This window comes from Epithele typhae (assembly GCF_022376455.1).
Source record: "Epithele typhae strain CBS 203.58 chromosome Unknown BXZ73scaffold_80, whole genome shotgun sequence".
Lineage (NCBI taxonomy): Eukaryota > Fungi > Basidiomycota > Agaricomycetes > Polyporales > Epitheliaceae > Epithele > Epithele typhae.
Window position 1 is genome coordinate 25,453 of NW_025954271.1, and position 22,839 is coordinate 48,291.

General features: G+C 64.0%; 7 protein-coding genes across 7 annotated transcripts; 3 read left to right on the forward strand and 4 right to left on the reverse strand.

The window, feature by feature from the left end:
- Positions 1–229: 229 nt before the first annotated feature.
- On the reverse strand, positions 230–2,673 carry BXZ73DRAFT_92656 (uncharacterized protein; the record flags this gene model as incomplete). The annotated part of the gene is made up of 4 exons (XM_048026439.1): positions 230–544; positions 675–1,394; positions 1,442–2,100; positions 2,151–2,673. The coding sequence occupies 4 exons, from the start codon at positions 2,671–2,673 to the stop codon at positions 230–232; spliced, it is 2,217 nt and encodes a 738-aa protein (XP_047872821.1).
- A 3,657-nt stretch (positions 2,674–6,330) lies between these two features.
- BXZ73DRAFT_92657 (glycoside hydrolase family 61 protein) lies at positions 6,331–7,279 on the forward strand (the record flags this gene model as incomplete). Its single annotated transcript, XM_048026440.1, has 6 exons — positions 6,331–6,385; positions 6,438–6,526; positions 6,578–6,961; positions 7,015–7,128; positions 7,179–7,214; positions 7,262–7,279. 6 exons carry the CDS (start codon positions 6,331–6,333, stop codon positions 7,277–7,279), a joined length of 696 nt encoding a protein of 231 aa, XP_047872822.1.
- Positions 7,280–8,109: 830 nt separating this feature from the next.
- On the reverse strand, positions 8,110–9,304 carry BXZ73DRAFT_92658 (uncharacterized protein; the record flags this gene model as incomplete). Its single annotated transcript, XM_048026441.1, has 3 exons — positions 8,110–8,773; positions 8,839–9,082; positions 9,160–9,304. The coding sequence occupies 3 exons, from the start codon at positions 9,302–9,304 to the stop codon at positions 8,110–8,112; spliced, it is 1,053 nt and encodes a 350-aa protein (XP_047872823.1).
- A 591-nt stretch (positions 9,305–9,895) lies between these two features.
- Positions 9,896–11,478, reverse strand: BXZ73DRAFT_106288 (uncharacterized protein; the record flags this gene model as incomplete). The annotated part of the gene is made up of 4 exons (XM_048016580.1): positions 9,896–10,145; positions 10,202–11,170; positions 11,287–11,346; positions 11,399–11,478. The coding sequence occupies 4 exons, from the start codon at positions 11,476–11,478 to the stop codon at positions 9,896–9,898; spliced, it is 1,359 nt and encodes a 452-aa protein (XP_047872824.1).
- Positions 11,479–11,920: 442 nt separating this feature from the next.
- On the forward strand, positions 11,921–12,435 carry BXZ73DRAFT_92660 (60S acidic ribosomal protein P1; the record flags this gene model as incomplete). Its single annotated transcript, XM_048026442.1, has 4 exons — positions 11,921–11,923; positions 11,996–12,061; positions 12,119–12,361; positions 12,415–12,435. The coding sequence occupies 4 exons, from the start codon at positions 11,921–11,923 to the stop codon at positions 12,433–12,435; spliced, it is 333 nt and encodes a 110-aa protein (XP_047872825.1).
- Positions 12,436–15,980: 3,545 nt separating this feature from the next.
- Positions 15,981–18,373, forward strand: BXZ73DRAFT_54531 (ribonuclease H-like domain-containing protein; the record flags this gene model as incomplete). Its single annotated transcript, XM_048021184.1, has 3 exons — positions 15,981–16,277; positions 17,637–17,877; positions 17,934–18,373. 3 exons carry the CDS (start codon positions 15,981–15,983, stop codon positions 18,371–18,373), a joined length of 978 nt encoding a protein of 325 aa, XP_047872826.1.
- Positions 18,374–20,043: 1,670 nt separating this feature from the next.
- On the reverse strand, positions 20,044–22,134 carry BXZ73DRAFT_54515 (fumarate reductase; the record flags this gene model as incomplete). The annotated part of the gene is made up of 5 exons (XM_048021181.1): positions 20,044–20,328; positions 20,392–20,949; positions 21,004–21,690; positions 21,743–21,863; positions 22,034–22,134. 5 exons carry the CDS (start codon positions 22,132–22,134, stop codon positions 20,044–20,046), a joined length of 1,752 nt encoding a protein of 583 aa, XP_047872827.1.
- Between the last annotated feature and the right edge of the window lie 705 nt (positions 22,135–22,839).

Genomic DNA, 22,839 nt, shown 5'->3' on the forward strand with positions numbered 1-22,839 from the left:
GCAAGCACGTATGGGCGGCCCTCTCGAGCCCCTCGCGCCCCCGTCCGTCTCCCGGTCCTCTCGCGCACCGCATCGAGCGCGCCACCCTCAACGGGCGACGGCGCACGAACGTGCCCTCCCCCCAGGCGTACGTGCGAGGCCTCGAGGACCCCGGCTGTCTCTCCCGCACCTCGCCCTTCTCCGCACCCTCTCCAGCCCGTCGCCGCCGCACTACTCACGCCCCGGCCCGTCAGCGGTTTGCGTCTGTGTCCGGACCCACCCCGACCCCCTCCCCAGCAGCAGCGGGCGGGCGGTCGACCTTGGAGACGACGAACGTGCCCTCGAGCGGGACGGTGTGCGCACTCGCGGTCGCGTGCCGCCAGGCGCCGACGAGCGTGCGCCCGCCGACGACGTACCCGCGGTAGACGGTGGGGAGGGCGCTGCCGCTCGCGCCGCCGCCCGCAGGCGGGATCTGGACCCGGACGAGGACGACGAGGCCGTCCCAGGGGCGGACGCGGCCGTAGAGCGCGTACGCGCGCCAGGCTTGCGCATATCGCGCCGGGGTCTGTGCGTGCGTGCAGCGTGTAGGGGAGATGACGAGGGAAGAAGAGGCGAGACAGGGAGGAAGGGGTCAGGACGCGCACCGGAGAGAAAGCGGGTCAGCAAAGGAGAGCGGACGGAGGAAAGTACGTTACCTCGCCGGTGACGAAGATGTCCTTGATCCCAGAGCACGTCCGCTCGATGTCCATGTCCGAGTCCGTCGGGCTCGCCGCGCGCGAGTGCGCGTCCTCTGGCTCGTGCTCTTCGTCGTCCTCGCTCGAGACGGCGTCGATGAGCTCGTCGACGTCCATGTCGAGCCCGTCCTGGACCTGCCGGCGCACGCGGTCGACGCGCGCCGCTCCGCCTTGCTCTTCGCCCATCTCGTGGTCGTGGTCGTCCAGTTCAACGTCCAAGTCCTCGTTTTCGTCGTCGTCGCCCTCCGCCGCCCTCGCCGCCAAGATATCCGCCACCCTCGCGCGCACCTCGGCCTCCTCCTCCTCCCTGCTCGCCACGCACATCTCGCACGTCTCCGGCTCATGCGAGTTCCTCTCCCCCTCCACGTACGTCTCGTACACCCACTCCTCCGGCATGCCCCGCCGCCGCATGTGCACCTTGCGCCGCCCGCCGCGCGCGCCCCCGGTGTGCTGGACGGCGTACGCGTCCGGGAAGGAGCGGGGGCAGTACGCGTTCAACGCACCCTCGTCCATCGCGTCGCTCGGCTCCCAGAGCGGCAGGGGCTGGGCGGGGGACACGCAGTGGTGCTCGCGGAGGTCGAAAAAGAGGGCGTGGGCCGCGGCCGAGAACGGCGGATTCTCCAGCCTCGCGTCGAACACGTACGAGTGCACCGCAAGCGCGTGCCCGTCCACGTCCGGGTCCTACACACCGTGAGCGTGAGCGCGAAGAGAAGGCGAGAAGGACTCACGAGATGGTGGCCCGCCCAGAGCCCGGAGAGAGAGCCGGGCGTGAACTTGGGGCCGCCGAGGGGGACGCTGCGGGCCCAGGGGTCGAAGCAGGCCCTCCACCGCTCCCAGTCGTTCTCCTGCCGCGCGCTGAGGCTCGTCAGCCGGTCGGTCCACGCCCGCCCGTCCTCCTCCCGGCCCTGCGCGCGGTCCGGGAGGGCGGCGCGCCAGTCCCAGTCGCCGTGTGGGGGCGGGCGGGCGGCGCGGACGGTGCGGTACTCGTCAAAGTCGGCCATGGTCGGGCCGCGGAACTGGATCTCCTCGGCCTCGGCGCGGTCGAGGGGGAGGGCGCCGGGGGGCGGGAGCTCGAAGCTCTGGTTCTCGACGAAGGCGACGAGGAGGAGCTTGGCGGCGAGGGCGACGGGGGGCTCGGCGATGCGGACGCGGTCGCCAAAGTGGGTGAACTCGTGGGTGAGGTACTCGGGCTCGCGGTAGAGGGGGTAGAAGCCGTGGGGGGTCTCGACCGAGTGGTGCTGGTAGGTGGTCGGGTCGGCGGGGAGCGGGAAGCGGAAGTGGTTGTCGGGGGCGAGGAAGGGGGGATAGCGGAAGCCGTACATGGCGTACGGCCGGACGTGCTTCGCGAGCCTGGCGCGGAGGGCGGGCGGGTGGGCGGCGAGTTTTTCTGCGCGGGGGATGAGGATCGCGGGGGAGCGAGGGCGAAGGGGGACGTACCGGGGGTGAGGGAGAACCAGTAGAGCCAGAGGGCGAACGCGTTCTCGCGGCTCTCGACGGGCCAGCCCGAGGTGGACTCGCGGTGGGCCCAGAGGCGGTCGAGGACGTACCGCTCTGCAAAGTCAGGGACGCCCGCCCAGGCGAGTTGAGCGGCGTTGCGGCCGTCGTTCTCGGAGTACATGGTGAAGGCGCGGCAGAGGTGTTGGACGGCGCGGGGGCCGTCGAGGTCGGCGCGGCGAAACCAGGAGAGGGTGCGGCATGCGCGGACGAGCTGGCGGGCGAGGGCGGCGGCGTGGGTGGCGCGGTCGGAGAGACGGCGGGCGGGAGCGCGGTAGTCGAACTTTGCGCGGAAGATGTGGGCGTAGAGGTAGAGGTTGGAGTCGAGGGAGAGGAGGCGGTGGAGGGCGCGGCAGGACTGGAGGAAGGGGACGATGTGGCGGGGGGGCCCGAGGAGGTCGACGAGGGCGAGACGGAAGAAGATCTCGGCGAGGACGTCGTCGGGGAGGGTGAGGAGGGACGGCATCGGGGCGGGGGCGGGGGTGGGGAGTGGGAGGGCGACGGGGATTAAGAGGGCGGGAGGGGCGGGGGGGGCGAGGGCGGGCCGGGGAGCGCCGGGGGAGGGAAGGCGGGCGGAGGCGGCGTCCAACGGGCTTACGGCAGCTGGGCCGGCGCCCGGGGTGGTCTGATCGGGCTCTTGGCCCAGCTGGTGCAGCTTCCGGCGACGTCATCCCCAGCGCCGTATCTCGCGCACCCGTTTGGCCTCTCCGCGCGCGCCGTCCCCAAATCGGTCTGTTCGTCCCCGGCCGCGCGGTACTGTGCGCAAACCTTGACGGAGGCGGCTGATCGCCCACCGCGCGCGCACCGGCCACGCTCGCCCTCGCCGCGCAGATGTCTCCCGCGCGCCGTCACCCTGCAGGGCCCGTTGCCACCGCGCAAATGCTCGACGGATGGTACGGTGATATGCCGGATCCGCCCCGATCCCAGCCATCGCTCCCGCCCGGAAGCGAACGTGTGTTCGCGAACGGCCTCGCCTTTGCCTCGTCCCCCAGCAGCCCGCCATCCTGCCCACCAAGTCCGCCCAGCTCGATCCCGCGCCCGGTCATTCAACGTGTACGTACTCGGCGCGCGCAGTCCCCACTTTGCCCTCGATCCCGAGCCCGACGCCCTGCGCGACCGTCGCGACGACGCGCTTCCCGCCCTCCCCGGAAGACGATCCGCACCCTTTCGTCTTAACCCAGACTCTGACCTCCCCCCAGCCACCGAGCCTCAAGGCCTCATCAGCGTTCCCCGCTCCGGCTCACGCCACACCATTCCCGCGCTCGCCCACCGGCTTCGCGCGCGCCCCGTTCCCATTCTGCCCCTTCACCCCTGCCCTCGCCCCTTCCTCCTCCACTCCCCGGGGCCCCGCTCCCCTCCCGCACACCCGCTGACCGCGCCCCCGTCCCCGCTCCCTCCGCCCCACCCATCCAACTCCGCGCGCCCGGGAGAATGGCTGGGAGCACGTTCGTCCCCAAGCGTACTTTGTACGTCAACCCCCCCGCATCGTCCCCCACGGCCCCCTCGAGCTCGCACGCCCGACGCCCGTCGTCCGCGACGCGATCACCTGACCGTGCGACTGCCGCCCTCGGTGGTGCGCGCCATCGCCTCTCCCGGCCCTGCTCTCGCCCAGACCTCGCGCGCAAGGAGAGAAACGACCTCCCGCGTGCCCCGCTCGAGCCATGCCGCGAGCCCCGTGCTCGGCACGGCTTCGGTCCCGACCGATCTCTAGGCGCCGGTCTCCTAGGCTCTCCCCGCTCATCCTCCTCCCTCCTCCCAGCCTCCGTTTCCCTTCCATTCCTCCCAGCCAGATCGAAGCCGGATGCCCACACGACCACCCGTCCGTCCTAGGAGACACACAGAGCGAGCTTCATCCCCAGAAGCCCCCTATCCGACTTCTTTTGGAGGGTGACACCCACACGACCAAATAGTGGTAAACACCATCCCTCCGCCCGTGCGACGCCGCCACCCGCGCCCCCCACGCACCCACAGATCCCCCCGTCTGCTTTGCGCCCTCTTTGTTCCCCCCTAAACCCAACGAGCGGCGGAGAAATCCAGGGGGAACAGCCCCAGAACGTGCTTGCCGGGGGGAACAAACGAATGCGGCCCCAGCGCGCCAGGGCGGCCTGCACCTTCGCCTCCGCGTCTTATCAGATCTCGTCCATCACACGACCCTCGTTCTCGCTCTACCCGGCGGGCCTGCGGAGTGCGAACTTTCTTTCCGCCCGCCCATATGAACCTGCACGGCCCCGCCCCCTCTCCTTTTCCTCCACCCATCCCTGCGCCATCGGTCAGTCCCCCACCCTCCTCCCCCGCCCCTCTCCTCCCTTCCTGCGCCCCGCGCCCCTCTCCATCCGACGACCGGCGAGCTGACCACCCGCGTTTGGGATCCCGCCACTGCCCACAGCACGCCGTCCCCCACGCCACTCCTTCGTCGCCACCCCCTTCGGCCTTCAACTGTGCCGGGAGTCAAGGCCAAGCAGCACGGCGACCGTCCCGCTCTGGTCAGCCCCGTTCAGAGGGTCGTCTGCGATGTCGGGGAACCGCGAGAGGTCGGCACGCGCACGGACCCGCCCGCCTTCAATCCGCCTTTACTACTCTTCCGCCAAGCACTCGCCGCCGCCGCCACTCGTTTATCACACATTCGACTCTTACTTTTACTTCACTACACGCACGAAAGGTGCGATCTCCCTCCCGCCCCGGCATCGGACACGAACGACCTCGACTACACCCGCCGCACCTGCTCTGGCAAGCTCCGCGCTGTCATGCAGCCTGCATCCGGGACACGGCGCTGCCCCATTACTTCTGGGCACATTTGTTTCGCTTTTTTATTTCGATTTCGCGTGCAAGGCCACGACCACGACCACCGCCACGACTCCGACCTTTGACGACGAGACGAAGAAGAGGGTGCGACGGACGCCGAGCGCCGAACGTATTCCGAACCCGAACCGCGCGCGGCAGAGGGTCAGTGGTCGAAAGAGGTCCCGGGGCACGGTGCAGGCCTTCTCGCGGCCCCCGGGGTGAGTACCCGCCGCGCCGCCCAGAGGCGGCGGCGGCGGGGAAACCAACGAGCACCACCGTGGTACGTATCTCTCTCATAGTAGTCCCCTCCTCCCGCGGCGCAGTGGTGGTCGCGTAGCTGTGGTGGACGGTGTAGTAGGGAGTCGTCGTCCGGTAGCCGGGGTGTGTTCATGTCGTACTCGTATCCAATGCACAACCGCAGTCTCTCGTCGAGACGTCCTCTCGAGTCTCCGGCCGTCCGGCGTCTGCTTGGTGGTTCTGGCACTTGTCCAACTTCGGCCGGGCGGTGGTCTCGGGCGCCCCCATCGGCCCGCGCCACGCGCCGCTCGCGTCGTCACCTCGCTCTGAACTGCCATCAGCCAACCATCAGCACGAGCGCGGGTCGCCCCGAGCCTCGACTCTCGACTCTCGACGGTTGGCCTTGAGCGAGGCGTCGCTGGTTGGTCTAACGATGGGTACCGGACCCGGTCAAGGTGGCATCGACATCGATTCCAAGGCCCTCGCGTATCGCAACACAAAGCGTTGGAGTCGCTCGTAAGACACGTCTTGCACGGACTCGAGCATGCACGCTGTATTCATGGCTCTTCCCCGGAAATTCGTGACTCGTCTCATATACACACCGACCATTCTGTCCGCCCGCCAAGTCTCTTGTGCGGCGCTCACTTTCCCTTGTTTTCATACACAGGCACTTTCCGCCCCGGCACAGCTGATGACAAACCGAGGACGCCCATTCAAATTTAGAAGAGGAGTTCGTCGGTCGACTCCCCAGCGCCCGAGTCTATTCGATGCGAGGTACGCTCGCCCATCTTCTAGCGCGTCAGCTGACGCCGCGCTGAACAGAATCTTTCCGTGCTCGATCCGCCAATACATGTCGATGTGTATGCCGCGCTCGTGGCCGTGAGCACGCCCACGGGCTAAACCCGCGATTGGCTGGGATCGGTGCGCTCGCCAATACACTCTGGACGGAGCGGATGATGTCTCGACATACAACCTCGGTCTCGGTAGCGACGATCCCTCTTGATCAAGCTACACACACACTTTCTCCCAGACTTTTTCACAGAACTTATAAGCATACGGGCTGCAGTCGAGGTCTTCAGGTCGCACATCGCACTCCCAATCCACCATGCTCCTTTCCGTCCTTGCCCTCGCGACGCTCGCCTCGCAGGCATCCGCGCACTGTCCGTCCCCTTCTCCTTCGACCATTCCCACCAACTCACACTCCGCGCCCAGACACGTTCCCCAACCTCATCGTCAACGGCGCCAAGACCCCCGACTGGGTGAACGTCCGGCGCACGAACAACTACCAAACCCAAGCGCCCGTCCGTCCCCTCCCACCCGCTCCCCTCCTCCACTAACCCGTCCCACCCCAGGTCACCGACGTCACCTCGGCCGACTTCCGCTGCTACAACTCCCAGGGCGCCGCCTCCGCCACGACCGTCTCCGTCGCCGCCGGCGCGACGCTCGGGATCGCCTGCGACCAGACGATCTACCACCCCGGCGTGCTCAACGTCTACATGGCGCGCGCGCCCTCCTCCACGCCCGTCGCCGCCTGGGACGGCGCCGGGCCCGTCTGGTTCAAGGTCCACCAGCTCTCCGCGCAGACGAACGGCGGGCAGAGCATCGCCTGGCCCGCCCAGAACCTCCCCTCCGTCTCCTTCACCGTCCCCCGCGCGCTCCCGAGCGGCCAGTACCTCGTCCGCGTCGAGGCCATCGCGCTCCACGTCGCCCAGACGTTCGGCGGCGCGCAGTTCTACGTACGTCGGTCGTTGCAGACGGCTGCCTCCGCTCACCCACCCGCCCTCGACAGATCTCCTGCGGCCAGGTCCAGGTCACCGGCGGCGGGAGCGGCACGCCCGGGCCCCTGGTGTCGATCCCGGGCGTGTACACGGGCCACGAGCCGGGGATCCTCATCAACATCAACGTCCGTCCCCTCTCTCTTCCCTCGGTCTCTCGCGTGCTCACCCCTACCAGTGGCCGATCCCGGTCAACTACACCCAGCCTGGCCCGGTGCGTGCGCGTCTCTCTCTCTTCGCCGTTGCTCATCCGACCGACAGGCCGTCTGGTCCGGATAAGGTTGTGGCATCGGAATCCGAACGCCGACGGGCTGGAGAGTCGAGACAGCGATCCATCTACGCACCGTACATACCCTCTCGAAAGAACAAACCACATCACCCTCGCGTCCCCCCGTTTAACCGCCCCGTCCCCCACCCGCACGTGTGGCAGGCCTGGCACCGCCGCGTGCGTGCGCGCCGGCAAGTCCCGCCCCCGTCCCATCCTGAGTCGAGTGCACGACGGACGGACGGGGGGGCTCGCCTCGTCCTCCCGCGAGCCGCGAGGCACACTGCTAGCGTCCTCGCGCACGCACGCGCGACGCGCGACGCGTCCCACGCGTACGTACAGCGCACACCAGACGACGGCGATAGCGCGCCTCCCGAGCCCGAAGCCGTCCCGCGCCACGACACCGTGCGCTGCTTCTCCACGTTCTCGAGGTCGACGACGAGCCTCAGCCTGAGCGTTATCGAGGACGGAAGCCGCCGATCAGACCCTCGTGCGCGCCCGGTTCGGGGCGTATGTCGTGTGGGGCGTAAGTAGTGTGTCAACGAACGGCACCGTCTGCGCCCTGTCGTCCGTCCCGCAGCCATGTGTTGAGGGCGTGGAACGCGGAGCGGCGATCGAGTACTGGAAAGAGGGATCGTGGTTCACGACCGGCTTGATTCGCTCCCCGTCGGGGCACGCCGCAAACCAGGTGCGCCTTCGTCGACCGCAGGCAACAGCTGACTTACGGACGCGCTGCACAATCCGAAAGGACGCAGTCCAGCACGCGTAGAGGGAGAGCAAAAGCCCAGCAACAGACTGACTTGGTTTACACGGCGCACAAATCCCACTCATCTGTTTCCCCTCCTTACGCCTCTTCCACCCCCGCACTCCCCGGCAGCATCCCCGACGCCCTCCTCCCGCTCCTCCCCGGCGCCGGACTCGACCTCCTCGACCCCGCCGGCGAACTCGCGACCCTCGTCCTCGGCATGCCCCTCAAGCTCCCCACCGGCGTGTTCGTCCCCGTCCCCGTCCCCGTCCCGACCTGCCCCTGCCCCTGCCCCTGCCCCTGCCCCGCACCCCCCACCGGCCGCCGCATCCACGGCATCTGCAGATGCGCCCACCCGAGCCACGTCCGCGCGTACGCCGCGCGCTCCCTCTCCTCCCGTCGCCGCTCGAACTGCGCCCGGTACCGGTCGTACGCCTCCCGGAAGGCGCGGTCCACGCGCGAGCTGAAGATGAGCTCCCCGCGCGCGTTCGCCGCGGGCGGGATCGGCGGGATCGGCACGCTCGAGCCCCGCCTGCCGCCTGCCGCGCCTCCCCCTGCTCCTCCTGGAGACCGGGACGGGGAGGGGCTCCGCCGGCGGACGATCGCGGGGGTCGGCGATGCGGGCGGGGACGCGGGCGGTGGTGGGGGGCGGGCGAAGAGGAAGGCGAACGGGTTGAAGGGCAGCTTGGCCCGGAGCGGGGGCTGGCGGGTGTTGAGGTGCATGTTGAAGTTGCGGAGGGCGCGGTTCGCCTGGGGGACGTACCTGCCCGGCTGGTCAGGCTCTTCGTGCGTGCGTGTGCAAGAGAGGAGGGGGGGACAGAGACGTACCGGTTGGCGTAGCCGATCTTCTCGGCGTACATGCCGCTGGCGAAGAAGAGGACGAGGGTGGTGACGCTGACGAAGAGCAGCCCGGAGGCGAAGTAGGGGTGCACGCGGACCGCGGCGTCGGCGGGGTAGAGGTCGGGCAGGGCGCGGTGGAGGAGCCACTTGTACGGCACGCCGAGCAGGTTCGTCTGCAGCCCGACCTCACAGAGCAGGAAGGCGATAATCAGCAGCAGCTGCAGCAGGAATACTGTGTCGCCACCCGCGTCGGCCAGGGTGAGCAGGCGGCGAGGGAAGGACGAGACGGACGGGCAGCAACTCACGCACGTTGATACCGCCGCTTTCTGCGGGTGAGGCTCATGGCGTTCGTCTTGAGACGCTCCTCAAAGAGCAGCAGGTCGCGGTAAGTTGCTCCATCGTTGGGAGGGTAGAATGAGCCGGCGGGCGGGAGGAGCGGCGGGCGGGGCGGCATAGACGGTCGGGGACAGAGCTGCAGCCTGCAGAAAACGACCCCAAGCCATCCGCCGAACCCTAACCCCACCACTGCCCTACAGTGCACGTGTCCCGCGACCATCGACTGCGGCAAGCCGCAAGCCTCATCTTGGGCAAAACACGCACCCTGACAATAACATTAATGCGTGTAGGGTACACTAACATACGGCACAGTGTCAGGGGTATGGCGGACTCAGAACAGGGAGCGTACGGATATGCACCGTCCCGCACACGTATGGTCCGTCGCGGGGTCGGGAACGACTACGTACGTGTCGGGGACGGGACGATGCAAAGGCGAGTAGAAGGGGAATGAAAGAAGGGCTTTAGCAACAGCATTGCGCAGCTAATTAACAGTATAGAAGACATATCGACATTGCGGACGGGCGGGGTGGGAGGTGTATGCAGGGGGAGGTGCGGAGCTGTTTGAACGGGATGAGTGTCAATTGTGGGTAAAAATGCAAAACGATGCTGATGCAATGATGGAGGGTGGATGCATAGGGTGCCGGGATAGACGCAAATGCAGGATGGTGCCAAACCGATACCAAGAACCTCAAGATCCGGGCACACAAACTCACGCCGCAATCGCGCGGCGCTGCTGCTGTTCCCTCGGTGCACCAACGAAGAACGTCATCCACCCGAACATCGCCATGAGGAACCGCACGAGCCATGCCGAGTCCGCGCCCGCACCCAGCCCCGGACGGAGCTGGAGCGCGAACGCGATGTCAATTGGCTGCCGTGGCGTCGGACGCCCACGCGGGCGTTGCACCTGTGTCATCTCCGGCGCGTCGTCTACGAACAGCGCCCCCGGCATCGGGGTCTCGCTGCGCGCGATAGGCGACGCGAGTCCGAGCGCGGTGCGTCGGCAGCACGGAGCGACCAGAGCGGCTTGCTCGACATCGTCGGGCTGCCCGCCATCTCCCGCATTTGCGGTGCGGGTGAGTGCGCGGGTGTCCGAAGCGGCGTGGCGAACGGGGTCGATTGCGATTCAATGTCCGGGAGCGGGAGGAAGTCCGGGTCGGCGTGCTCGTCGATAACGATGGTGGGAACGTCCGGGCGGGGCTGGTACTGCGGCGACTGGTCCGAACCGGCGAAGAGCAACGAGGGTTCTGGAGCGTCGTGGAACTTTTCCGAGTCGTCGAAATCGGTTTCGTCGTCGGAAAGGTGGTCCTCGGCGTCCGCAAACTCGCTGGCCTTCTCGTTCAGATCGTCGCTTGCCTTCTCCGGGAAGACGTTCATGGGCGCCAACGGGCCGTCGCCGAGCAGCCTGCGCTTCTCGGGGACACCACCGTCGGGGCCGTTGTCGTTATCGTCGTGAGTCGTGTCGAGGCCGATCTGCTTCTCGAGGCGCGGGAGGAAGTCCCAAGCGAGATCGGAGGTGTTCATGAGTTTGTTAAGGTGGTTGTATGCATACAGTCCTGCGCCGACGCAGAAGACGGCGAGGAAGGCTGCAAAGCAGGAGACGGCGAGGACGGCGAGGGGAGGCGACGCCATTTCGCCGAAGATAACGTCGAGGAAGTCCGAGGAGGATTCTTCCGGAGAGGGAGAGCGCTCCTCGGTCACGGCGTCTTCAGAGGCGATCTCTGCGGGGGCGTCCTCCTGGGTGGCGAGGGCGGTATCGCCGTCAAGGTCCTCGAGCGACAATCCTGAACCGAGGTTGATCGCCTTGAGAATCTCATACAGCTGCTGCTCGTCTTCGGCGGGGGTGCCATCGACGTTGAGAGGGATGACGGCCTTTACGGCGCCAAGGGCCTCAAGGTCTTCGAGGAGAGCAGATTGCTCTTCGGAAGTGGTGAGCGAAACGTGGACGTCGTCGTTGTCTTCGCATGCTAAGCAATCGGGAGATCGCCTGAGATGAATGGGGAAATGAGCTTCGGAAACCTCCTTGGACAGATTGATATGAACGAGAGGCGTGCCCGCCGGGCGCGGTGGGAAGGAGGGTGACGAAGATGCAAGTGTACTGACCCTGTGCGAGACTCGAAGAGGGCCTGAACCGCATTCTGTACCTGAAGGGAACGCTTCACGCTGCGAGAGATGGGATGAGCAGGAGTGGAGAGGCGGGAGAGTGGCCACGTACGATTGTGGCGCGTCATTGAGAGGACGGGCTGTGACGACCAGAGCGAGCAGGGAGAAAGAGACAAGGATGTTGAGCGTCATGAGGACCGATGGAAGAAGGACCGACGCGCGGGACACGACTGAACGTGCGCACGACGGAGACGACGGCGGGGGGAGGTGGGCGGTGGTGGCCTCGAGGAAAGCACGCTGCAGTCCGGCGCCTTCTTCCCCAGACCCCATCCGGCACTCAGCGGCAGAGCACGTGCCATCTTCCGCTGACGGACAACGTTTGTCTCAGTCTGACCGTTCAAGACTGTTTGAACGCCATCGGCTCACAAGGTAACTGTCAAGCGACCGGGGCCGCGAGGCAAGTCCTGTTGCATCTACAAGAGTCACCCCGTGTCACTTACACAAGCATACAGTCAGAATGAATCCCTGCACAGGACTCTTCGCTCCCGCGATGGACGTCCGTGGGCTACTTCAAAACCGAGCGTCACCTGATATGTAGTCACCATCGTCGAACCCATCCCTACAAACCATCGCAATGGTGAGCATCGAATCCACGCACTGCTCTCGCAACCTTAGTCATTTCAGCACGCCAACTGACGAATGTCCCCAGGCCACGGCTGAACTTGCCGCTACCTACGCTGCCCTCATTCTCGCCGACGATGGCATTGAAATCACTGTCAGTCACCCCGATAATTATGTCCTGTGCTCGTGCTGACCCAAGGCTCGAGTGCAGGCCGACAAAATCCTCGCGCTGACGACCGCCGCAGGTGTTGAGCTCGAGCCCATCTGGGCATCTCTCCTCGCGAAGGCGCTCGAGAGCAAGGACGTCAAGGACCTCCTCTCCAACGTCAGTGCGGGTGGTGCTGGCCCGGCCGTTGGTGTCGCGTCCACAGCGGTTGGTGCCGCCGCGGGAGCGCCAGAGGAGGAAGAGGAGAAGGAGGACGAGGAGGACGAGGAGGATTCCGATGACGACATCGTGCGTTCTTCTCGTCCGTATCCAAAGAGCGCAACCATTGACAAGAAGTGCAGGGTCTCAGTCTGTTCGACTGAGCACGCGGTACTGTTCTGTATTCTCTCGTTGTACTACTGTGTGCACTGTGGGGTCCCAATCATGGCTGCCGTGTCCGTGTCCGTACCCACCAGATGTAGCGCGAATTTTGCAGAGGTTCCGACCTATCAATGGGGGGCATTTCCAACCCTGTGCTGCACGACACTTGTCCCCAATAAGTGATAGCATTGAATATTGAATTGAACCTAGTCAGAATGGTCTGCGAGTGGAGAGCGGGCCGGGAGCTCCGGTGGGACGCGAGCGTGGTGCAAGCTGCTCTCCGCCGCCGTCATCCCTCTTCATCCCCTTCACCCACCCCAGGAGGCGTTGATGCCCTCCCTTCGCGCGGCGCCATCTCACCACAGCAGACCATCGACCTCCTCTCTGCCAAGGTTCCCACGACGCGAGTTCACGTCTTCTTCGTCATGTTCCGGCCACTATGAGACACTGGGCGTGCCTAGGAATGCCACCAAGAGCCAAATAAAGGTCCGTTCTTCTTGGCCTCGCGTCGTACGGAAGCTCATCTCACGCAGGCCAGCTACTACAAGGTACGAAACGCTGGGCCTTCCTCCCCTGACGCACACTAACCCCGTCAGACCCTGTAGCTCAGCAAACAGTTCCACCCCGACGTAAACAAGGATCCAGCCGCGAAGGACCGCTTCCAAGCTGTGAGCGCCGCATATGCAGTACTCGGAGACGACAGGCAACGGTACGCGTCCTCCCTTCCCTCCTCAGCCCCCTTCTCCCCTCAACGCGCCCCCTGCCCTCAGACGGTCATACGACCGCACCCAGTCCCCCTCGTCCTCCACTGCTCGCACCGCGTACACCAACCCCGAAGCCGCGCACCAGCACCCGCACTCGCACTGGGCGCACTCGCACGAGGGCCGGAGGCGCGGCGCGACGCACGCCTGGGAGTACTCCCGCCGCCCGAACCACGCCCGCTCCTCCCAGTCCGCGCCCGGCGCGGGCGGGCACTACGACGGCGCGTCCTTCCACTACGGCTACGGTCGCGCCGGAGGGATACACCACCCACACGCGCCCGGCAGGCGGGGTCCACTACCGACTGGTGACGGACCACGGGCTTCGGACTATGTCGCGCGGGAGTCGGTGCTCGCGCGCGTCGTCACCATCACGTTACTCGTCGTGGTCGTGGCGACGATTGGTGGAGGGCTGAGTAGATGAGCTTGTGGATGGTGGTGGGGGGACGGGTTGGGTGTGTACGATTGTGAGTATGTCACACTGGAACCCGGCAACTGCTGACGCGGTGTTTTTCAGAGTATATACACACGACGTAGAGGCCATCTTCATGTATCGACGTGCTATCGAAGGTACAGAGATCGTGTGACTGTCCCACGCGCGCGCTGCTACGGTAGGTTCTGTCCGCTGGCATCTCTTCATGCAACTACCACATGATCATTGCCATCCCGCTGCTGTGAGTGACTGCGTTTCACCTACTTAGCATTTGCTCCGTGCTCAAATTTGGCCCAGATAATCATGGTCTCCTTATGCTCTACATATGAGGCTGTTACCGATGCGGTCTCCGACCTTTCCTCTTACATGACCCTTTTGCTCGACTGCTACGGTCCCGACATGGGTTCCCCAGGAGGCGCACTGAGCATCCTGCTCCTCGCCAATGAAGACGCATCCCGTATCCATGCCTTCGACGCTCTGGCCCTCTCTGATCTACATAACCCTCTCCTCAAACCCCTGCTCCGCCTCCTCCAGAACGGCAACATCACGAAGATTGTCTGGGACGGCCGTGCGGAAGTCTTGGAGATAATCGAGGCATTTGGTGTCGTCGTTCGCGGGGTCCTCGACCTGCAGGTCGTGGAAGCGTTTCAACGTCAGACCATGAAGAAGGGATGGAAACCCCGGTGGAAGCATACTCAGGGGGGCTTCAAGAAGCTCAAGGACGAAATCGAAGCGGATCCCTCGTTGCTTACCGGAATTATCCGGACATTCGGATTCGACCACAGCACGCGCAGGTTCCTGCTGACAGCGGACAACGAACGTATCCGCAGCCGTGAGTTCCCGGCTGTCCTTCGAGAGCTATCTACTCTAAACCGATCTCCAGCCGAGTTCAAGAAACGGATGGAGATCAAGGCGGATATGCGGCGCAACCTCGGTGCCGGCATGTGGTTGCAACGTACCCTTCCCTCCTCCATCCTCCTTCATACCGCAGACAACCTCGCGCTGCTCGCATGCCTCTACGTCCGGTTTCAAACCCTCAATTACATATCCGACCCTGATCTGCTCATGCCGCTTTCCGAGCGTTACATACAATCATTTCCCTCCCGCGAGCTACGCGCGCTCCACGGAGACCTCCGCATGCTCCTATTCGTACCGCTCGACGTGCTCGAATCACCAGCACCGGGCGTGTGCAAGTTCGAGTGCGCGCGGTGCAAGCGCGTCCTCTCCGCTGGTTGCTTTGCTATGAGCAGCGAGGATGCGACGGCTTCGCGGGCGACACTTTGTCGACTGTGCGCCTTGATGGTCAAGCAACACGGGGGAGGGGCGACGGGGTGGGTGGAGGTGGCATAAAACCGCAGCTTTTCGGTGTGTATATCCCATCGCCCTCCTCTTTTTTGATGACGCTGATGCTCGTGGAAGGCGGATTGGGGACTCATTGCTCATGCTCAGTGTAGCTGTTCAAAGAGTAAATGTTGAGAAGCTGAAATGGATCCTCTTCACACAACTACCTCAGGTCAGAACGTGCAAACTTTTACTCCCGTGGCCCCAAAGAAGCTTACAGTGCTGCGGTAGGTCCTCAGGTCATAAATCAACTTCACCGCCTGACCTTCCCTCCTTAGCGATCGTCGTGGTCAGACCCGCGGTCTCCAACCTTTCCTCTTCCTCCACCATCCTGCTCGAATGATATGGCTCCGACATGGGTTTACCAGGAGGCGCACTCGGTGTCCTGCTCCTCGCCAATGAAGACGCGTCCCGTATTCATGCTTTTGAGGTTCCCGCCCTCGCCACCGATCCGCACAATCCCCTTCTTGCCCCCCTGTTGCACCTCCTCCAAGATCAGGGCGTTACAAAAATTGTGTGGGACGGTCGCGGTTTCTACATGGGAATTCTGGAAGCTTTTGGTGTCGTGGTGCATGGCGTTCTCGCCATACAGGTTGCGGAAGCTCTGCAGTGCCAGACACTGAAAAGCATCATCAAATGGCGCGTGGCTCATACCGTCGAATACTTCAAGCCGTTCAGAAACGAACTGGAAGAGAACCCTCGGCGCTCAATGAGATCGTTCGGATGCTCGGTCCCAGTAACTGCGCGCAGCTGTTTCCACTATCTGGACACGGAACTCGCCGTGAATGTCGTCTATGTGCTTTCTATGGCACTTATGGAAGAACACATTCCTGCAACGGGCTGCCTCGGAGAACATTCGTTGCTGCGGTAAGCCCTTGAAACTAGCCATCGCCCACGCCTGCCGCAGTGCGCCGTCTCTCTCCTCCCACCATCTCCCGGATTCCTCCACCGCCAGAAGTGAGTGGTAGTTCGCTCCCCACATCTGTGTATCTCACCAGCAGGTTTGATCTCAGCCATGAACGCATTCCAGCTGTGCTCAACCTACGAGGGGGCTGCCAAGGCGGCTGGAGAACTCTCCTCCTCCTCGACACTCATCCTTGACTGTGAAGGGCGCGACATAGGAATGCCCGGCGGCGCGCTGGGGCTCTTGGCTCTCGGAAATGAGGATGCATCCCTGATTTACCTTTTCGACGTCGTCGCGCTCTCCGACCCGAAACACCCACTTCTAGCCCCCCTGCTGCAGCTCCTTCAGCGAGAAGATATCGTCAAAGTCGTCTGGGATGGACGTAACGATATTCTGGAGATCTTCGAGGTATACGGTATCGTCGTTCGGGGGGTCCTCGATCTGCAGGTTGCCCAAGTATGCCAGCGTCACTGGAAGATTGGCTCGAAGATGAACGATGGCAAAGCCATACGATCACACCACACCACCAGATTCTTCAGGAACTCAGTGCTCCAGCGGGAGATCCGGCAGGACCCCGCCATGCTTGACGGCATATACCGTCTGTTCGGACTTGACCACTGCGCGAAGATTTTCCAGCTTGCGGACGCGGGTAAAGACGGTGCGCGCCTTCTCTCGCTTTACATTCTCTCTTCTGATCCTTGTACTCCCAGAGGTCGTGGTACGGATGCACGAGCAGAACGGTACCGATGTCTGGATGGCCCGCCCCCTCACCGACCGGCTGCTCATGTACTCGGCCCACGATATCGAACTTATCGCGCGCATGCACGCCACCTTCCGCAGGGAGAACGTCCTCCTCGACCTCGACCGACTCAAGGAGATCTCCGCGCGCTATATGGCCACGAACTCCTCGCGCGAGCTCCGTGCGCTCCACGGCCCGCTGCAGCTGTCCAGGTTCATGCCGCTAGACGTGCTGCGCGCGCCTTCACCCGGGCTCCGGATCGTGTGTACGCGCTGCACGCGCGAGCTCTCAGCGGACTGCTTCAGTACTCGCCTCGAAGGAAAACAGGAGCAGCGCGCAGTATTTTGCCGTCTGTGCGCGCTGTTGGTGCGGAACGAAGGACAGCAGGTGGAGTGGGTAGGCGAGTAGTACGAGTATATGTCAGGGTTCCTCCGATATGATTGACTTCTTGCAGTCCCTTCACTTTTCACCCGATTGTATCGAGGTCGACCCGAGGTTGCCAGCGTCAAGTCTATCTTATCCGCCTCGCGCTCGCCATTGTACGGCACGGGCGTCTCGCGGGGCTCCTCCTGCGGTGCTGCGGTAGAACACGCAGCCAGCGCCAGCGCCGCCCTCTCTTTCTCCTCACCATTGTTCGGTCTGACCTGTCGTTTTAAAGTGAGTAGTTGCTCTGCAGAAGTTCCTTCTTTTCTTGCAACTCACTCAGGCCAAGGTCCAGCGTCTTAGCAATGACTACGAAGTTTCAACTATGCTCCACTTACGAAGACGCCGCCAAAGCAGCTGAGCGACTCGCCTCTTCCTCGATGATCTTCCTTGACTGCGAGGGGCGGAACATCGGGATGCCCGGGGGTGCGCTAGGCATCCTGGCTCTCGGCAACAAAAAGGCCTCTTTGATCTACCTCTTCGATGTCGTCGCGCTCTCCGACCCGAGGCACCCGCTTCTGGAACCCTTGTTGCGAATCCTCGGCGATGACGGCATCACCAAAGTCGTGTGGGACGGCCGCTCCGACGCCTTCGAGATCCTTGAGACCTATAACGTTGTCGTCCGTGGAGTCCTCGATCTGCAAGTGGCTGAAGTGGTCCATCGCCAAAACATACCGAAGACCCACACCAAAAGTATCCGAGTGCAACATACTCCAGACTACTTTAAGAAGCTCAAATCGGAGATTGAAGAGGATCCCGCCATGCTCGAAGGCATTTACCGGCTTCTCGGGCTCGACCGATGTGCCAAGCTTTTCCATGCCATTGACGGGAAGGCGGGAAAAGATCGTCCGTGCTTTTTCCCCCAAGTTGCTACTCCTCTCTGATGACGCCCACTTTTTTAGCGGTCGTCACGAAGATGCACGAGGAGCAGGAGTCCGAAATGTGGATGACTAGGCCTCTCCCCGCCCATCTCCTCAAGTACTCCGCGCGCGACATAGAGCTCCTTGCGCTCATGCACAGGCGGTTCCGCTCCAATGGTTACCTCCGCGACATCGAGTTGCTCAAGCAGACCAGCAGACGCTACCTCGATGTGTACCCCACGCGCGAACTCCGTGCGCTCCACAGCCCGCTGCACCTGACCAAGTTCATGCCGCTAGACGTACTGCGCGCGCCTTCGCCCGGGCTCCGGATCGTGTGTGTGCGCTGCACCCGCGGGCTCTCCCCGGACTGTTTCAGTACTCGCGTCGAAGGCAAACAGAAGCAGCGCGCGGCATGTTGCCGTCTGTGCGCGCTGTTGGTGCGGAAAGAAGGAGAGCAGGTGGAGTGGGTAGGCGAGCCGTAGAAGTCTGGGTTCCATAGGATTCCTCAGGGTGCTGCGGTGGATACTGCGGCAATTCACCTTCCATGAATACGTTGTATGAGTGCTAGCTGAGCGGCTTCGTATCTTTGACTCCTCGCAGTTCCTCCACTTTTGAACTTTCCGGCCTGCTCTCCGGCGTCGATTGTATCGAGACCTTGAACCTGAGGTTCCCAGCGTCAAGTCTATTTGACTTGCCTTGCGTTCGCCAGACCTGTTTGTATGGCACGAGTTCATCGACGCACACGGTGCTGCGGTAGAATGCGCCAATATTCGCCGCTCACACCAACCATGCTCTCTCTTTCTCCTTACCGTCGTCCAGTCTAACCTGCCGCCAAAAGTAAGTGTTTGCTCAGAACTGCTGATCCGTTTCACTCACTCCCACCAACGTCCAGCTATGACTACGTTCCAACTATGCTCGACATACGAGGAAGCCGCCATAGCAGCTGGCGAACTGGCCTCCTCCCCGACGCTCCTCCTCAGCTGCGAGGGGCGCAACCTCGGCATGCCCGGCGGAGCGCTAGGGCTCCTAGCTCTCGGCAATGAAGACGCCTCCCGGATATACCTCTTCGACGCCGTCACGCTGTCCGACCCACAGAACCCCTGCTTGCACCCCTCCGACGCCTCCTCCACCGCGGGGACATCGCAAAGATCGTCTGGGACGGCCGTGCCGACACGATTGAACTCGTCGAGACGTTCGAGGTCGTCGTCCGGGGGGTGCTCGACCTCCAAGTCGCGGAGGTCTTCCAGCGCCAGTTCACCTCGAAGAACAAGACAGGCCTCCGCCTGCGGCACACCTCCGACTTCTTCAAGAGGCTCAAGGCAGAAATAGCCCAAGACCCCACCATGCTCGACGGCATCTACCGGCTCTTCACGCTCGACCACTGCGCGGCCCTCTTCCAAGTCGTCGACAAGAAGGGGACCAAAGACCGTACGCTGCCCTCCTCTCGGCCGCGCTCCCCTCTCAGGTGCTAACGTCTCCCCCAGCGGTGGTGACGAAGATGCACGAGGAGCAGGGCTCCGAGATGTGGATGACCCGCCCGCTCCCCGCCCGCCTCCTGCAGCACGCCGCGCGCACCATCGCGCTCCTCGCGCACATGCACGCCGTGTTCCAGCAGAAGAGCTACCTCCGCAACCCCGAGCTGCTCAAGCAGATCTCCGCGCGGTACCTCGCCGTGTACCAGACCCGCGAGCTCCGCGCGCTGCACCTCTCGCTGCACCTAACCCAGTTCATGCCGCTGGACGTGCTTGGGGCGCCGCAGCCGCACGCGCGCCGGATCGAGTGCGCGCGCTGCGTGCGCGTGCTCGGGGCGAGCTCCTTCGCGACACGCGTCGAGGGCTCGCAGGGACAGCGGGCGGCGTTCTGCCGGCTGTGCGCCCTGTTGGCGCGGAAAGAGGGGAGGGAGGTGGAGTGGGTATTCGGGAGGTAGAGGAGGCATCCTGTGTCGCGGGGGACAAGTGGTGGGCAGACGAGGTGCCCGACAGATATCACGGGTGCGCACGACAGGGCTTTGGTGCACCGAGTGCGTAAGATTACAAGCCTCAGCGGGCGAAGGCGTGAATGAGTACGTAGGTGGGGGGTGGTACAGCAGTGTGGATAAGCAGTAAATTACGCAAAGACGAGAAACCCTCCCTAGTCCATCTCACGGACGCGCCTACTTCTTTACCGAGCCGATGACCGACTCGGGCGCGTACCGCGGGATGACCTTCGGGTCGTGGAGCATGTTGAACTCCTCCGTCGCGTCGCGCCCGGCGTAGAGCAGGATCGCCTTCTCCCCGCCGGGGTGGTCCGCGAGGAATCCGGTCACGTCGAGCACCTTGTCGTCGATGATCACCCAGCAGTCGTCCTTCTTGTTGTGCTTCGCGACCTCCTCCGCCGTCCACGCGCCGCCCGAGCTTGATGAGCTCGCGGACGCTGCCTCCGCCTTCTTTTCTGCGGGCTGGACACCAGAAAACGCAAGATCAGCAAGCTGGACGGTCGAGAAAGGGGGAGGGTGACGCACCTTCGAGCTTGAGCTCTCCGCACCAAGGTGGCCTGCGACCACGCCGAGACGGCCCGCTGCCTGTGCCGCGAGGGGCCCGATGCGGTGGAGGAGGTACGACGCCGCCGAGTCGCCGCTCACACGGCCGAAGACGACGCACCCGAGCAACGACGAACCGCCGAGACGGTTGGCGCCGTGCACACCGCCGGCAACCTCGCCCGCGGCGAAGAGGCCGGGGATCGGCTTGCCCTTGGTGTCGACGACACGCGACTCGGCGTCGATCTCGAGGCCGCCCATGGTGTAGTGCAGGACGGGCTCCATCATCGCGACGTTGAAGACGTCGTCCATCTTCCACACGGCGTCCGTGAAGAACTTCTTGCCGAAGGGGTCCTTCTTCGCCTTCACGACCGCGTTGTAGTCGTCGAACGTCTTCTTGAGCGTCGCGGCGGGGATGCCCATGTCCTTTGCGAGCGCCTCGCCCGACTCGTAACGCTTCATGAGGCCACGGCCGACGTAGTGCTTGCAGTGCCACTCGATCTCCGCCGACGCGGGGCCGTTGAGCACGAGACGGATGGGGAACTGGAGGGTGCACGCTGAGCAGACGGAAAACGCGCAATGGAGAGTCGAACTTACCTTGCCGTTCTCCCACATCTTGCCAGTGACGTAGTCACGGTGCTGGAGCTCATCGACGAAACGAACACCAGTGTTGTCGAGAAGCAGACCGCCGACACCACGGAGCGCCTCCGCGGCCAAGAACTTGACCTTCGCGTCGGGCTCGTTGGGGTCGACAAGGCCGGTCGGGTGGACCTGCACTTTCTCGAGGTCGATCGCGCTCGCGCCCGCGGCGACAGCCATCTTCTGGCCGTCACCAGTGCAGTGCTCGCCGTTGGTAGTGGCGAGGTTGTAGTACTCGGGGCGGTGCTTCTTGATGAGCGAGTCCTGGGTGAAGTCGGCGGCGTAGCCGCCAGTGGCGAGGATGACGGGGCCGTACGCGGTCTCGGTCTTGCCGTTGAAGACGTACTCGCAACCGATGACGGCGCCGGCCTCGTCCTTGAGGAGCTTGGAGACGCGGGCGCGCTTCTTGATCTGGACGCGGTCGGGGACGGACTCGGCGAGGTCCTCGAGGCGCTCCATCTGGGCGTAGGTGATGACCATGCCGGGGAACTGGGCGTTGCCTCGGTGTGTGCGGGGGTGGGTGTGGCCGCCGAGACGGGCGACCTTGGAGAGGTCGAGGGCGAACTTGTCCTGGAGCCAGTTGACGGCGTCGCCGGAGCGGCCGGTGAGGACGCGGATGAGATCGTCGCGGGCGAGGTCGCGTGCCTGCGGGTGGGGTGAGACGCGTTGGGGGAGGGACTGGGAGGGGAGGACTGACCGATTTCTTGGTGTCCTCGAAGAAGATCTTGGCGTTGTCGGGGATGCCCTCCTCTTGCTGAGTCTGGGTTCCTGCGCCGTTGATACCAGAGGTGGCCTTGGTAGAGTTGCCACCCATGAAACTGGAGCAGAAGTCAGTCAGCAGGAGAACCCGAAACGAGCGTGGAACCGACGGGATCGACGAGTGGGGTACTGCTCCGCATCGTGACCGAGCACGGTTCGCCAGATGAACTGAGGGACACCGGCGGCGAAGTTCTCGAGAGAGCGAGAGGGAGGGTGCAAGAGTACTCACGGCTGCTTGTCGAGGAGGAGGACATTGGCCCCGCGCTCGAGGAGGGTGTGGGCGGCGGAGAGACCGGCGAGACCACCACCGACGACGATAACCTGGGCCATGGTGATAGAGCGGGGTATGTGGGGGAGGGTGGGGAGGAGAGTGGACGACGTGGCTGTATGCGGGGATGTCTTATACGCCCCAGGCCGGAGGAGGCCTCCCCGGCGGCGACGCATGTGAATCCGCGCGGACCCCGCCGGCCATTCCCCAAATGGCGCCAGGCGCGCGGGCCGCCCTCTCCGAGGTCCCAAAACATGGGCTCGAGGCGCGCTCTACAAATTCATAGAAATGGGCTCGCCCAGGGGAGAGCTCTACAAATTCGGACGGGGGTTGTCTTCGGACGGGGGTTGTCTAATCCCGACCGGTCCATTCGTCGGACTTCCCCTGCTCCCTTTCAGCCTCGCGGAAAGCAATCCTCTGGAACTGCGTATGTCTTGGGCTCGCCTATGAGCCGGTCCGACTATCCGCCCGACCACGCCCCCCGCGACCTGCACTCCTGAAGCTGGAGCCCTTCATATCTTTGGACAGGGGCACCAAGTACTGTAGGTAATCGAATCGGAACAATGTCACGGTCGCCGGTCATCTGTTTGAGGCGCCTGCGGTCGTACGCCGGAGAAGCGAAAAGACCTCGTGCTCAGTCCGAGGTGGATGCGCGATGTACGCTTAAGCTTGGACCACCCCAGGGCGAGCAGACGTTGACCGTCTGACTCGGGGTTTCAATCCCGAGACTACAACAGCGTCTCTAGCCACACGTGACGGGCCGCTGG